General features: G+C 37.8%; 1 protein-coding gene across 2 annotated transcripts in view; it reads right to left on the bottom strand.

Moving 5' to 3' along the window:
* Positions 1-3,795: 3,795 nt before the first annotated feature.
* The window catches only part of Nipped-A (Transcription-associated protein Nipped-A), a 177,043-nt gene continuing 163,994 nt past the window's right edge, over positions 3,796-16,844 (bottom strand). For both annotated transcript variants that reach the window (XM_070283344.1, XM_070283345.1), the window contains 2 exons: positions 4,843-6,057; positions 3,796-4,472 (listed from right to left, as the gene is read on the bottom strand). In XM_070283344.1, the coding sequence (XP_070139445.1) occupies positions 3,900-4,472; positions 4,843-6,057 (1,788 nt within the window). In that variant the 3' untranslated portion in view covers positions 3,796-3,899. The remainder of the gene's footprint in view (positions 4,473-4,842; positions 6,058-16,844) is intronic.

Here is a 16,844-nt window from a genome sequence, read left to right as displayed (position 1 = left end):
ACGTCGCACAGTAGCGCCTTTTCTCATTTAGCGTTGCAAAAATCATATCTTTTGAACCAAATAAGATAATCGAATAATTTAAACGGCATTGGACAGGTATTTGTTGTAAAATATATATATGTACTGCATAATGTACCACGCCCACAAATACGCCTTTTTAAAGGGTATCAAAGTTAAAAAATAATTTTTTTTCAATGAAAACAATTTTTAAAAAAATATTTTTAATTTAATTTTTTATGTTTATTTTTATGTATTTGCTCAAATAAAAATAATTTGAACACTGAAAAAAAAAAATTTTTTTTTAATTCAAAGTGTAACCGCCACGCGCTACAGTTAGTATATTTTTTGGTTTGTATGTAATTGTGTCGGTATTTTGGTATATTTAACCCTGAGTAACTTGTAGACATAGTGTAGTCGGTGGCTTTCATCGGCTTCAGAAGTTATAGACTACTTTAGGCAGAAAAAGGTGAAAAAAATGGACAGGTAGCGATTTACATGTACAAGCCCAAACCAAAGTGCCGTTTTATTTGGGTTAATTAACAGTTCATGAATGTATCTATCATTTAAAGTAAGAACCATGACCATTGATTTTATGGTTTTTGTGTAGTATTACCTGAAAGTCGACCATTTTACCCATTTTTTTTTTGGTATGATGCAAAAAACGAAAAAAAGTTCAACTTTGAATGCTCATATCTTCTGCAAAAGAAATCTTAAAATAGATTTTATTGCAGATTCTAAATCCTTGGGAAATTGTCTGTCGAATAAGTATGATTAAAATCGTTTTTGCGAACATGACTTTTTCGATTTTTGCAACGCTAATTGTTCGAGAGGCGCTACTGTGCGTCGTCGGAACCAAAGATAATTGAATTTCGGAAAATATATAACATATTACTTTCGTAATATTTTATAATTGGATATCGTAGTTTTTTTCCAAATTCCCATATTTATGGCAAATTAACCTTAAGACCAGAACATTTTTATGAACTGACGAAAGCGGCTTTCAAAACAAAAGAACGAAAACCCCAACAACTATATCTATATTATTTGCGTACATTTCATAATATCAGCCTATTCATTTTATATGTACAATTTTTATTTTCATATGGCAAACGCTATACTTAAAAATCATAAATAACAAGAAAGGAAGCTAACTTCGGCGCGCCGAAGTTTGTATACCCCTTGCAGGTTGCAATTGGAACATTAAGAATCGAGCCATTGTGGTTAAATAATTAGAAAAAAAATTAAAGAAAATATATAAAAATATATAAAAGTTGTATATTTATACATAGCATAAATAAAATGCTGAAAACACACACAAAACATTTTTACATTGCCAGTTTTACATTTTCTCTACATCTACCGATCGTTTCTATGGCAGCTATATGATATAGTAGTAGGATTTTCATAAAATTTATACCAAAATATTAATAGTTAATTAATCTGTAATATGAAAAGAGGCCCATATCTCAGAGTAGATGAAAGTACGTGGAAAAACAACGAAGTTATAATTTTTTTCTATTAATTTCCCGATCGTTTCTATGCTAGCTATAAGATACCGAAATTCTAAAATAATATAAAATGGCTATATCTAAAAAATGATGCAAAAATGTTGAAAAACAGCCAAGTTATATTTTTTACCAAGTTTATATTTTTTCCAAAAATGTATCGAACATTTATATGGCAGCTATATGATATAGTCGTCCGATCCGGTCCGTTCCGACATATATAGCAGTGAGAGTATATAGAAGACTATATGCAATGTTTCATTCAGACAGACGGACGGACTGACGGACGGACTGACGGACGGACTGACGGACGGACTGACGGACGGACTGACGGACGGACTGACGGACGGACAGACGGACATGGCTAGATCGACTCGGTTGTTGATGCTGATCAAGAATATATATACTTTATAGGGTCGGAAAGGTCTCTTTCACTGCGTTGCAAACTTCTAACTGAAATTATAATACCCTCCAATGGTATAATAACTACATCTCTCACCGTAATTATAAAATCGAAATAAACATAAAATGTAAAAAGTAGATACAGCTGTGTTCACTGAAATAGCAGTGCGACAGAGGAACAACTTTAAAACGTTTTTTTGTACATATTCCTTTTTGCAAGCTGATCTATTGCACATTGTTTTTGTAAAATGGAACATAAAGATAAGAATCGAGAAAAAATTCCGTTAGATTTGCTCTATTTTTATGTTTTATTGATATTTTTTCACATATGCAGCTCGTTTTGGCCGATCACTGAAATAGCAGTTTTTAATTTTCTTTCGCAAAAAGTGTCGAAATTTCTATTAATTTTGTAAAAAATGAGTTAAATTAAGGTCGTTATTATAGTTTATACTATTATACACCTTTACAACGCAAAAAAAAGTATTTTAGTGGGCGCAGGACTTCACTGCTCCATGGGAGAAAGGTATCAGATAACTTAGCCTAGAAAGAAGGGCAAAACATATAAAGAGACTTCAAATCTTTCAAATTGTTCTTTTAAAATAGTTTATAAATCATAAAATATGAACCGAACGAACCCAAAAAAAACCGAGGTACGATTCACAAAACCACAATTGTACAGGCTCGACGCGTACTTCCCTTCAGCAAAGCTAGTTTTTTTTGCATCCTCTAGGGATATATGAGCGGGAATTGGCATGGGAATCAGTCATGGGACCATTCGCCGGGGACTTATTGAATAAAATAGATTCGCGAAGTCCATGGAAAATGTCACTGCTTGGTTAAAGGCATATCAAGGCCAGATTGGAGTTCGCCAATAGCCACTTGAACTGCCACTATTCAAATGGCGTAATATCCTTTGGACAAATGACTCCAAACTGGTTTTATTTGGTGGAATAGGACAAGACAATATATCCGTCGACCTCCAAATACATAGTACCCCCCAAACCATACGCTGAAGACAGTAAAACACGGTGGTCTTAAAATCATGGTATGGGTATACTTTTCATACAACGTTATAGGTCCCGTATATATGATCGGTGGGATCAAAGACCATTATGTTTATGTCTAAATATTAAAAACTGTCTTGCAGCCTTATCCTGAGGAAAATATGCCATTAATTTGGACATTTCAGCAGTGCAGTGACATTAATCATACAATCAAGGTGGCCAAGGAGTGGGTTCTTAATGAAAAAGTGGATGCAATGCCATGGCCTGCACGGTCCCCGGACATAAATCCGATCGAAAACTTATGGGGGACATCAAGGGCTACGTATTAAAGAAGTTTCCGACTTCTAAGCCGCAGCTTTGGCAATTTGTGCAGGAGGAATAAGGCCATATTCCCCTCAAGCGTTGCTAAGACTTGGTGGACTCCTTGCCACCCAGGTATGAGGCTATGATAGCTTCTAAAGGCTATTTAACAAAATATTAGATCATAGTCAATTAGGATTTAAGAAGAAATAGGTTTCTTATACGATATTTTTAAATTTATGAAGAATTTTAGTTTTTCACTGCTATTTCAATGAACGGCATAATATAGACCTTTTTTGTTGTTTTTAGCTATATCTTCTAAAAGGTTTATGTTACCTAAATTAAATGATTGTGGTATTGTTAATAATTAAATACACTAAGCCTTTATGAAAAAAAATTTTATGAAAATAGTGTTTGTAACAGGATTTTCCAATCTTAAACGTGCAGGTCGTGGGGCACTGCTATTTCAGTGAACACAGCTGTATATCTTAATAGTAAACGTCAATGACTTTTATGGTGGTTTGCTTAATATACATGTATATATTTGTTCATTTAAGTAAAATAACAATAAGACAACTATTAAATATTTTATTAAGTATTCTTTTATTTGGGTTACAGCAAAACTTATTTGAAATTGTAGTTAAATTTAATAAATAAAGACAATTACTTTATAACAGACTCACTGATTTTATAGCCAAGGATGCCAGGCAGGGTCCATACGACACAGATTATCAGTATTTGTTGCAGATTGTATAAGAACAGAAATCTTTTTAGTTTCAATGCTATCAAAATAGGAAATTTTGTTAAAACGCGACATAATAATTTCTACCGCTGAATTAACAACATTAACTGTATGCTCCATAGAGTTTCCTTCTATATAACGCCCATCAACACCTTCTGTTAATTTGCATTCTCTAAATCCTTTTTTTTGCAAACCAATTATTTCATCTCTTAATATTGTCTGCAGTATTGAACATAGCTTATAATTTGGTTGAATGAAACATCGAGCAGTAGCTACAATTGCCGCTGACAAAGGTCCGATAATGCCTATGCTTGTAATAAATTCACTTATGTTAGGAGTTAAACGAAATGGTACAGATCTATGTTGAATCAGCTGACACTTATCATCATTTAAATCGAACTTAAAATATGAAATATTCATAAGTCCGGAGTCTTGGTGAAGATACATCATATCTGGATTCAGACGTGTTAAATTCAAAGCGTGTTCACATAGATATGCTAATGCCAGCTGGAGGGTAAGCTAAAAATAAATATATAATATACAATTTTAATTTATTTTTATGATATATAATTAATTAAACAAGAAAAAGAGCTATCTTGGGCAAGCCAAAGTTTTTACGCGGTCGCAGATATAACAACACTTTTCATTTATAACAATTGAAGAAAAAATTAAAAAGTGTTAACTAATTTCACAGTTCAAAATATATATACATTATAGGGTTGAATATAGGGTGTTGCAAACTTTTGCTCAAATTATAAAACGGTCAAGAGTTTAAAAAAAGGTATCATGAGTAGATTCAAAGGGTTTTCAAAAAAGAAGAAAGACTACAAAGTATTTTCTGTTTTTTTAAATATTTTGTGTGGTGTAGCATAAAAGAAAACAAACTTACCATTTTTCTGAAATGCCAAAAGTCTGTTGCTGCCAAGAAGGTTTTTAAAGACCAACGTTTAAGAAACGTCGTCGGAACCAAAGATAATTGAATTTCGGAAAAAATTTCTCTCAAAATTGTGTGCGTAGTTTGAGTTCCTCTTGCTTGGACCTCAGAAAGACTTTCGTAATATTTTACAATTGGCATATCGTAGTCTTTTTGTATTTCATTGCAACATTTTTTAAATATTTTCAGTAATGAGATACTATTTGGATTATCTTCAGCTAATCGCATTTGGGGAGATATTGGCACAACGCGGGGTACTGTAATATTTAAAAAACGTCTACTTGTCTCTTTTTGCTTCTCCAAGTAGTAGTTCAACATGCGTTTCAATTGCAATACTCGTTCTTCTCGGCGTGCATCCCCCAGACCTGAATCAAGCACTACTAGGTAAGGATAGATTTTTCCATTGGTTCCTCTTATATATAATCTTCGCGCAGCAGTATTGTTTTTTTGTACAATTTCCACACGTGGCATAAATCTGGCAATCCTAACATAATAGTGCGATGATGAAGGTATTAATAATTCTCCGGGTAATTCAACTTCCGCTGTTTTTTGACTAAAGTTTGATAGAAATCTACACTTGTCCTCTATTAAAAATGAGGTTGGTAATTTTTTAACCTTAGTTTCGAGGACTTTAATCCATGTTTTTAATTTCGATATTAAATTGTGCAATTTCATGGCACCTGGCTTTGTAAAATCAAAATCATTAGTGAATTGTTCTTTCATTTTCTGGAATACTGGATCCTGAAACGTTACTTGTGCACGACGAGCAAGGGATTCTGAGGCGGCTGAATTAGAAACGGAAGAGGTTACAGATCCTGGGACATTTTCTATTCCAATTCCAAATGTTGAACCAAGCTTTTTGACAAAGTGCAAAGTGTGGGGAGTAATAGTGGCATGAGCAACAGTGTTTCTGTTCTCAAATGCTATGGCATAGCATTTTATCAAACCTTGTCGCAGTTGTCGAAGTACTTCCTCGGTCCAGCTCTCCCGAAACCAAACCATTTGGTCTACAATTCCTTCCAAAGAACTTAGAATTGTAGGATGCACTTCTCTTTGTAATTGCATAACTTTAGAGCATCGCCACATGGGAGGTGTTGCTTTAATAGGATTAACTGACGGAATATTTCCTTGATTAACCCTTCCACAATTTGAGCCAATAACATCGAAATTCTAAAAGTATATAAATATAAAGTCTATAAATATAATGTACATATAATATTTGAATATAAATAAATATGAAATGAAAGAAAGGAAGCTAACTTCGGCACGCCGAAGAAAGATTGTATACTCTTGCAGATTTCTATTGGATCATTAAGAATCAGAGCTTGCAAAAAACTGTCGACCGTTTCTAGTTGTCTGCATATATCTGTCTCTCTCTCACTCTTTACGAAAAGACTCAGAGAGCACCCGTTCATGAGTTCTTGGAATCAGCTCGCGCGCGTTCAGAGCGAACTCGTTTTTTTCTATTCTGTTTTGTTTTGGTTGTCCCATGAACCGTGGTCAGTGAACAAAAGTCTTTTGCGTATGTATTGGAATACATTCACACGCATAGGCAAGCAAATCCTTAAACGTTTAGTTGCGATTTAAAAACAAAATTGTCTAAAACTTTTCTATTCTTTTTAATAGCATTTTGTTATATGGACACTTGTTCACAAAAATAAATAAATAAAAAAAAAAAAACAAACAAAGGTGAAGACCGTTCGCGCTGAGCTGTTCGGTCCCTTGGTCTTTTGCTGGCTCTCTGTGTGCGAACGTTTCTCGTCCCGCTCTTTACGCACGGCTCATTGAAAGGCCGAAGCAAAAAGAGCTCAACGAAAAGCGTTCAACAAAAAACCGAAATGAAGACAGCAAAACTCCCTTGCTCTGAACGAGAGCGAGAGAGTATGATCTTTTTCGGTTTTACTCGCAACGAGAGCACAGGAAAAACCCCGTCAACAGTTATTTGCAAGCTCTGTTAAGAATCGATCCATTCTGTCAAATTGCTAAAAAAAAAATAAAAGGAATTATATAAAAGCTGTATATTTATACATAGAATATAACAATTTGGTTTTGATAAAATCTAATAAAACAAGAAAGGAAGCTAACTTCGGAATACCGAAGTTTGTAAACCCTTGCAGATTGCAATTGGATCATTAAGAATCGCGCCATTCTGGTTCAATAATTAAAAGAAATAAATAAAAGAAAATATATAAAAGCTGTATATTTATACATAGCATAAATAAAATGCTGAAAACAGACACTAAACAGAGTTTCATTACATTTTACCTATACTTATTATGTTTACTGTTACACAGTACACAGTTTTACATTCTCAGCTTAACATGTTCTCTACATTTACCGATCGCTTCTATGGCAGCTATATGATATAGTTGTTGCAGAAATCCTCCATCTTAACCATCCACGAGGGCGCCGGCTGTGCAATGGGCACTGTATTAACCCGGATACGGGTAATGCATCGCTGCTTGCCTTGTCTAGCAAAGGCTATGGTTCAATTCCTGCCCAAAAAGCCAGAGGAAATGAACCATTAGCCATGGCTGAATAAAACGTGGGTGGTTCTCCAGAAAAAAAATCATTCTAGACGGTTTAAATGATGAAATCGGGGCTGGGATGCCCAAACGTCGGTGGAACGCGTGACCGCTACCACCGGCGGGCACGGGGGAGAGCAATCCTCTTTGCGTGTCGCCAGCGGTTACACCTCTGATGCGACAGGAGCAGGTCAAGTCAGTGGCAACGCTACTGCCGCAAAAACGACGCAGGGAAAGTTAAGCCGCTCACGCGCCATAGTCGATACAGACTCGGACCTTGAGGGCGTACAGCTCTCCAAAGAGAAGGAAGAAAGGTAAAGCTTGCCTGGGCCGAGGAGAAAATCGCTGAGGGGAGGCTACACTTCGTCAAGCTCTTTCACATGAGATCGTCGGGTGGATTCGCTAACAAGGTGGTCGTCTCCAAGGAGGTAGGCCCTCCCCAAATGGTAAAAAGCCCAAAAAGACCGCAAAAGTCAGTGAGGTAACCAAATGACATTTAATCGTGGCGCTCATTGCCAGAAGCGATGAAGCCGGCAAGATGACCGATGCGCGGTGGAAGATGGTACATGCGCGGCTCGTTGAGTCATTGTATGCACGGATTGAGGAAGATCCCAAAGTGCATAGATGACCCGACGAGAAAGTGGCTGCCAGTTGGAGGCGCTGTGGGAGGGGGCCAAGCTGGAGGTAGTGGACCGGGAGCTAATCCCATCCATTCCAAAGGCGAAGGTACTGTAACGACCCTCTTTTGGGGTTGCACGGCCTAGCTCGCCGGAGTGGAGGATCGTACAGAAATTTATATGTCCAAGCCCCTCGTGTCACCAAAGAATCAGTAAAAAGGCAGAGAGAACGTTCTAAGTTGATGATAGTTTCATTTATAATTATACAGTAAACCCTGTGAAACCCTAACGCTTTACTGCTACCCTATGTCTGCCGAGATCCGCCAACCAAAGCCAGACTTTGTCTCCTCCTATACCTGCTTTCATGAGTGCGGTGAACTTCACTCGACGCCCTCCCCTATTCGTGATCCGCCATCCAGGGCCAGACCAGGACCCAAGTCTATACTACCTTTACGGGCGTGGTCATACGGACCGCACTCGATACCCTGTTTCCGCGAGGCCCAACATCCAGGGCCAGACCTCGTCCCACGCCTAACTAGCTATGCGAAGTCCGCCAACTAGGGCCAGACTCCGCTCCTCCCGTCTATTCCGCTAGGTCCGCCAACCAGGGCCAGACCTAGTCCCACTTCTACCTACCCCTTTTCATACTATGGCTAGCTACCAAGGTCCGCCGTCAGGGCCAGACCTTGTCCTGCTTCTTTACTTATTGACTCACCAGATGTTTCCTGCTCGGCCGGTGCGTAACTTTATATAGGCGGCCGACAGCTGTTGCCCGAAGATCGATAACCGATATTTTCGATGGTCGATAGGCGATGGTGTTGCCAGATCGATCATATTCACTCTATTGTTACCAGCTGGGGTGGGCGCGCTATCCCTTAGTCGGTGTTGCCGTATGGCGGCAGTGTGCCCGTATTTCAGGACTGCTGGTTTTCCCGCGCCCTCGCCTTTTATTTAAATTCGTAATACTAACAACCTAAATGGCTCGATTCTTAATGATCCAATTCAATATGCAAGGGTATACAAACTTAGGCGTGCCTTAATTTATATTATATTTGATATTTTAAGTCTAAAATATATAGTATATTTATACGAATTAAAAATAATGTTTTTGAAATTTTATCAAAACCAAAGAAATAATTGTTATGTGTAATACATGTATGTATTAATTGGGTGTGCGGAAGTCAGCTATCTTTATTGTTTAATTATTAAAATGCTGTACTCCCTACAGGTAGGGAAAATCGACGAAAACCTCGATGCATTGATGTTTTAAAACATTTTGGGAACCGATATTGGTTGCTGACTATCACATTTTGAAACAGCACGGTACGGAGAGGGTAAAACACCGCTACAAAGCAGTGAGAAAGAGAGAAAGGTAAATAGTTTCAAACGGTTTTTCTTGATCCCCGTTTTAAAGGCCTGTATGGAGAGGCGAAATCAAAATAATGAAAATTAGCATGGCGTTAGGAGATAACGCGAGGGCCCGAGCGGGGTGCGAGATGGAATAAAAAATTAAATAAAAGCCTGTTATGTTTTGTTTTTGTTCTCGACTGCCCCTTTCCGTTGCAGTTTCTTTACATATTTCAAATTATAGACCAAGCGATGACCAATATTGTGCGGAAAGGTCAAATTAAGGATTTCAGAGAAAAGCTAATAAAATTGCTACAAAAAAATACAATATTTTGTAAATTGAGCACTTACATACATTCATTTGCTAGAAAGGAGGTGTTATAGTAAAAATATAAATAAAGAAATCGTAGGTCATCAAGTATAAAACGAGACAGCTCTACGATTTAGGTCGTGAACCAGGTTGCTCTCGCGGACCATGTTGGATACCATTAATTTCTATGGACAGCACAATACAAGTAGAAAATAAATATAAAAAGATTCGAGGAAACTACTACAGACGTGCTGCCGCATTGGTTGTTTGCATGCGTACTAAGTAGGTTAAGATTAAAGTTTTTAGTTTAGAAAAGCTATCTACATTAGATGTAATGGTGAAAAAATTATTGTAATTTGCACAAAGGACTTTAAAGAGCAAGATACTCAAAGGATGTTCAACAATGGGGCAATAATGGTATAAAGGCTCTAGTGTTTCTGTTGGTACGTGAAAATTAAGCTGACCCAGCAAGTTAGCACTTTCCACGTCTCAGCCTATTAGGTTGTAAATGAATGCAATACCTAGCATGGTTCTACGACTAGATAAAGAGGGTAAATTAATTAGTAGCAGTCTACTAGTATACACCGGTAACCTCTGGTTTGCATCCCAGTTCTTTTGAAGATCCATATTCTAAGATAGGACGAACAAGCGAACTATATAGAGATGTTGTAACATAGGGGTCATTGAATTCCTTCGACCACCGCACAGTAGAGCCTCTAGAACAACAGCCGTTGCAAAAATCAATCAGTCAAAAAAAAGTCGTGGCAAAACGACAGTAAATTTTCCATGGATTCTGAATCTGCAACAAAATCAATTTTCTGATTTATTTATAGAAAATATGAGCATTCAAAGTTAAACTTTGTTTCCATTTTTCATCTTAAGAAAGAAAAGGGGGAAATGGAGATAATATTATACTAATATATTATATATTATTATATTATAATAAAAATAGATTACCTATCGTAATGATTCGTTCTTTAAATAACCGAGGTTCTCCATGCCGGTAGAAGCCTGAAGCCTAAGTAGGCCGCTGGTGGACTCTCCCCGGAGCAATATGGCTTCACGAAGGGGAAGTCTACGCTGGACGCCATTGCGAGGGTAGTCAAAGTGGCTCAGGATGCCATTGCCGGAACGAGGTGGAAAGGATGAAGCAAGTCCTACTGCCTGTTGATCACCCTGGACATCGGGAATGCCTTCGACTCGGCAGACTGGAGCCGAACACTTGAGTCCCTGAGGAACTTTAACATTCCTGGGTATCTGCTGAACGTAGCTCACAGCTACTTCAGCAACAAGGTCCTCATGTTGGACACGAGCATGGGTCCCAGAGAGCACAATGTCCCAGACGGAGTCCCGCAGGGCCTTGTGGGCCTTTCTCCTCTGGAATGCAATGTATGACGGCGTGCTGAGGCTTCCGATGCCAGTCAGCACTAACCTGGTCGGATTTGCGGACGACGTCGCTATCGTGGTGGTAAAGGAGCTAGCAACTGTGTAGGCGCGCGCGGACACGGCCATCCAAGCCGTAGAGTCGTGGCTGGCGGTTGCAGATCTGGAGTTGGCGGCCCACAAGACGGAAGCTGTCCTAATCTCGAGCCGGAAAGCGGTGGAGACTGCTAGCGTGCTGGTTGGAGGGACGATACTCGGTTGTCTATTAAGGAGCACCTTGAGTACGTCCACCAAAAGGCCAGCGGTAAGGCAGGAGCGCTCTCCAGGATGCTGCCGAACACCATATATTTGAACATGTATTCAAAAAACACACACAGAAATAAAGACAAACCTGATGAAAGCTTAACGAAAACCTGAGACAGCGTAGAAATGTCTAGATGGAGTGTAGGGATGAACCCATTCGAAAACGAGGAATTTATCTGCTTAAATAATTACTGCACGAGTTTTAGCATGAGTTCAATTTTATAGTCACTCTTTGAAGCCTCTTCTTACGTGCTGCTTTCCCAGCTGCAGTTCTATGTCATTGGATACCATATGCGTGTGTTGTCAAAGTCAAAGTCGTTTATATATTAATATATATTATATATATATCCGCATATGGTATCCAATGACATAGAACTGCAGCTGGGAAAGCAGCACGTAAAGATTATATATTTTGCATAGCTAATGACAGTCTCTAAAGAACAACAACACAGCCACAAAACAAATATAAATCCGGAGTATCGGTTTCCTTTACTCCAAGCTCCAAACTTCTGGGTCTCTTGTTATGGAATATACGCCTCCCCAGGTGGGATTTTGCGCAACAACGCAAAAAAAAAATCACAAAATGTTTAGTTAAAATTCTAAGCAAGAACGTACTGTACTAGACTCCTCGGCTTCACTGCTTTAGCGACTTATAGCAAGAGAGCTTTGCCTTCAATTCGAATTGTAGTTTTTGAGGTCTGAGAACTTTTTACTCTATACGCATCTATATATATAAAAATGGAGACAAAAAATGTTACTAATGGCATCACAAGAGAACGGCTGGGCCGATTTGGCTCAAATTTTTTTCAGTAGTTTGTAATTGTCAGAAGAAGGTAAGAAGGTAAGAAAATTTTGGGAAGTCCTTCCGGAAAAGTCGCTAGGGGCTCAACAGATGGACACACTGTTGTATGTAAAATTCTGAAACACCCTACAAAGATCATAGCTGCGTTGAAATTGTGTATCAATGAACTCGGTAAAAAAATATTTAAACAAAAAAATCGAGCTAACGAAGCATTACCAATTGGAAGTAATGCCTGCTGTTAGACGATCAAGACTTGGACGGCGTTCACGCAATGCAATAAGTATTCAGAATTCCCGTAATAGTCGGACGCAAGAGGAACGTACAGAAATAAATGCATCGATACGTGCCCAAATGGCACAGCTTCTCGCTCCACAAAGATCACCTCAAGCCCGACATAATAATAGAGAAAGACGAGCCGCAAATGAAAACTTAAATCGCGCTGCATTCGCATACAATCCTGAAATATCCTACAAGGATCTTGCCTGCGTTGTTATTGGTTCGTTGTCTAGGATTGCAATGCACTGAAGTTTCGGTTGGAAACCCCCGGCTTATGCTGTGCAGGTGGCAAAATTAAATTGCCCGTTTTGGCTCATCCACCAGGGCCATTGTATTCGCTACTATATAGAAATTCAGCCCAATCAAACAGTTTCCTAAAGCTTGCACAAAAATATAACGGATGCTTTCCAATTACGTCATTTGGAGTCGAGGTTTTTCATCAATCAGGCTACAATCCAAGTTATAAGGTAATGGCGTCTCTTTATTATCAAAATTAACAACTCACATTTTTTTCGAAATTGCATTCCAACATTCAGATTCAAGGGCAAATTCACCACCGAGCGGGCGCTTTGTTATCACCACAAAACAAAGATCTTAAATTCCTTCAGATCTATTTCATTGGTGATTCGGCAGTTGAACTAAATCACCGCTGTGCAATTTTTACTGAAACTTAAAGTGAGATTATCGAACAATTGCAAAATCTTCTCTATGAGCATAATGAATTGGTCAGATTGTTCAAAACTGCATTGGATATAATGCATTATGACGAACACAAAATCATTATTAGCGCTGACAAAAGACCCACTGGTAGCCATGCAAGACAATTTAACGCTCCCACTGTCAATGAACACGCAGTGGTGATTGTTGGCGAGAATGTGGAATAACGCGATATTGTTTTTAACCGTCGGGATAATGGCCAAGTGCAGTGAGTTTATGAGACTCATCGGTCACATGATGCTCTTCAATATCCGTTAATGTTCTGTCGTGGAGAAGATGGGTATCACTTCAACATAAAGATGGTCTATCCAACGACAGGTTTGTTTACAAGTCATCACTTCTTTTTGATTCTACAACTAAGTTTGAATTCAAATTCTAGGAGAAGAAACGAATAAGAAGGAATTTTTTGAATTTTTATGCGTATCGATTGATGATTTGACTAGATGTTGACAATCATCTGTTAAGATACCGCCGTTTGTTTTAACAGTACTGTGTCGACATGTACGTCAATGTAAAAACGGAACGTCTCAATTTCATTCGTTTTAATCAGTCGAAGTTCGGTCAGACGAGTACATTCACTTGCGTGACGCTATCGCTACTGAAGGACACGCGGCCAACATCGGTTGTTTGACCAATCTCCCAGCTACTTATGTTGGAAGTCCGCGCCATATGCAAGGGCAAATTTAAAGGAGAGGTAGTTCTTATCCCACGAATTCCTATTATTCCAACAGATCTTCCATTCCAATTCAAGACGATTCAGTTCCCAGTTCGATTGGCATTTGCGATGACCATCAATAAATCGCAAGGCCAATCGTTGGAAGTCTGCGTGATAAATCTAGAATATCCATATTTTTCACATGGCCAGCTATACGTAGCCTGTTCGCGTGTGGGAAAGCCGTCATCATTATTTATTTTTACACCGGATAACAAAACACAAAATATTGTTTATCAGATCGCTCTCCACAGATTTCAAGTCAAAAAAATTTGTCAATCCAACGACATGTTTGTTTAAAAGTCATCACTTCTTTTTGATTCTCAACTAATTTTGAATTCAAATTTTAGCCTAAAATTTTTAGGAGAAGATAGGAATAAGGTCAGCTCTATGAATTTTTATGCGTATCGATTGATGATGTTTCAACAGTACTGTTTCGACATGTAAGTCAAAGTAGAAACGGAACGTCTCAATTTAATTTGTTTTAATCAGTCGAAGTTGGGGCGAGATAAAGTTCGCCGGGTCCGCTAGTATATATATATATTTATAAAAACCTATATTAAAGTAATATTAAACGAAAAATGAATAATAAGTAAAAACAGCGTCAAAGCTTTACTAAAAGCAGTACATACATATATTTGACATTTTATAATAAAGGAAGTGAACTCCAAAAGATTGGTTGGTTAATAAAACCATGTTGACATCGAGAAATAATTGATCTACACAGGTGCTGCAAATGAGGAGTAATTACATTTTTTCGAACAGTTTTGGGATGGCCGACAACTTAGGCCTATACTTGTTGGCCTTCAATTTGCTACATTTTTTGTGGAGAGGAATAACAAATGATTCCTTCCAAACAAGGGCGAAGTGTGAGGTATCTAAGGATATAGTAAACAATTTCAGAAGGGGATTGAAAAGGCGCCGGCACAATACGGAAGCACACAGCCAGGTATTCCGACGGGACCTGGCAAGAAAACTGGCTAAACACGATGAAGATCTAAAAGAAGATAGCTTTTGTTTAAGTTAGGACTAGGGTTGTTGTTTTTGAAAAAAATATCGTATTGATGATATTTGCTGTTAAAAAAAATATCACTCGATGATATTTGAAAATATCATAAAAAAATATCCATATATTGATTTTTTTTGATATTTTTTAATTTTTAGCAAAACTTGGATAAAGATTTCCTGTTTCCGAAAATTTGGGTAGATTTTGAGCCTAAAAATCGTTATATTTGATTTCATCAATCATTAACATCAAATAAGGGCCATTTGAGACATAATAGACTGTTTTGAATTTAAATTGTGAATAAAAAACTTAAAATGCAAATATTATACCCGCTCTCAAGCAACTCTTATTTACGATCCTTGGTATAGAAAAATAATAATAACATTTTGAAGGATATGGTATAGACCAATAAGTGGTTTTATTTAACAAAAATCAGTTTTTAATGATTTAAGAAAAACTCGTTCGGTTACATGCTGGTCTGTCATAACAAAAATTAAGTTGTCACTAATGTATGTATAAGCTAGGATGTACATAAATTTCTGTGTGTGTGCATTCTTTCCCGCGAAAATTTACATTATATGTCTGTTTACACATGTATGTATGCAAGTTTGTGCGTGTATAGACATGTCTATATGCCTGCGCATTTTGATTTTAAAAGATCTGGAAAACACGCACAAACTTGCATACATACATGTGTAAAACGACATACACCGGTAAATTTCGCGGAAAAGAACGCACACGCTGTATGTACACTCAGCGTCATATCTCTGCGTACAGGGCAAATATTTTTAAACTTGTCACTTTGACAGATAAAATCTTAGGCTAGACGTGATATAAAAACATTATGATTTTTGTTACGGATAGTCGTAGCAATTACCTTCATATTCCATATTTTAGAAAATTTTTATCTTCTTTGGTACCCCTATAATTCGTATTTCGCCAAAACCCTCTAAAATAACATGCTTTCAAAAGTTTGCGTACAGCTGAATATAGTTGCATTTATTGGTAAGTTAGTAGTCCGATTTGAATTGCATTATCAAGATAGGCAAAGATGCAACTGTCAAACGATTTGTCAATGCATTTTTAATTATGGACGGCAAAGGAAAGCAAATTCAAGACTCCGAAAGGAAAATCATCTTAAAATTGCATTTGGAAGGAAAAAGCTATAGAGATATTGGCGGAATCTTAGGTCGCGCACACTCTTCAGTGCAGAGAGTCATAAGTAATTATATTTCGACCGGTTCTATACTTCCCAAGCTCCGAGAAGGCCGCCCATGTCGATTAACAAAAAGGGAAAAAAGGAAAGTAGTTTTCATGGTCCAAAACAATCCGAAATTGACTTCCAGAGAAGTGCAGCAAGAGGTGGAAAGTCGGTTTTCTAAAACCGTTTCGTACTCGACTATCCGAAGAATTATAAAAAAATCCGGATTTATGAGCTGCGTGGCCAGAAAGAAGCCCTACATTTCCAAAACAAATCGAGAGAAACGAATTCAATTTGCAAAGGACCATATTTCCAAGCCTCCAGAGTTCTGGAAGTCTGTGATTTTTTCCGATGAAAGCAAGTTTTGCATATTTGGTATAAAAGGAAAAAAGTTAATCTGGCGCAAGAGCGGAGAAGCCCTTAAAAAGCAGAATTTACTTCCAACTGTAAAACATGGAGGAGGTGGAATAATGATATGGGGTTGTATGGCAGCTAACGGCGTTGGAAATCTGCACTTCATCGATGGTATTATGGACCATAAGATATATATCCAACTGTTAAAGGATAATTTGGTCCAAAGTGCAACCAAACTGGGGCTCCAGAACAAGTTTATCTTTCAACAAGATAACGATCCCAAGCATACAGCTCAAAATGTCAAGCTCTGGTTGCTGTATAACGTGAAAAATCAACTGAAAACACCGCCACAGTCTCCAGACCTGAACCCCATCGAGCACCTGTGGGATTTATTGGAACGCAGA

This window comes from Drosophila kikkawai, chromosome 2L, assembly GCF_030179895.1.
Source record: "Drosophila kikkawai strain 14028-0561.14 chromosome 2L, DkikHiC1v2, whole genome shotgun sequence".
Taxonomy (NCBI): Eukaryota; Metazoa; Arthropoda; class Insecta; order Diptera; family Drosophilidae; genus Drosophila; species Drosophila kikkawai.
Note: the sequence above shows the minus strand (reverse complement) of the source record. Positions and strands in the feature narration are given on the sequence as shown.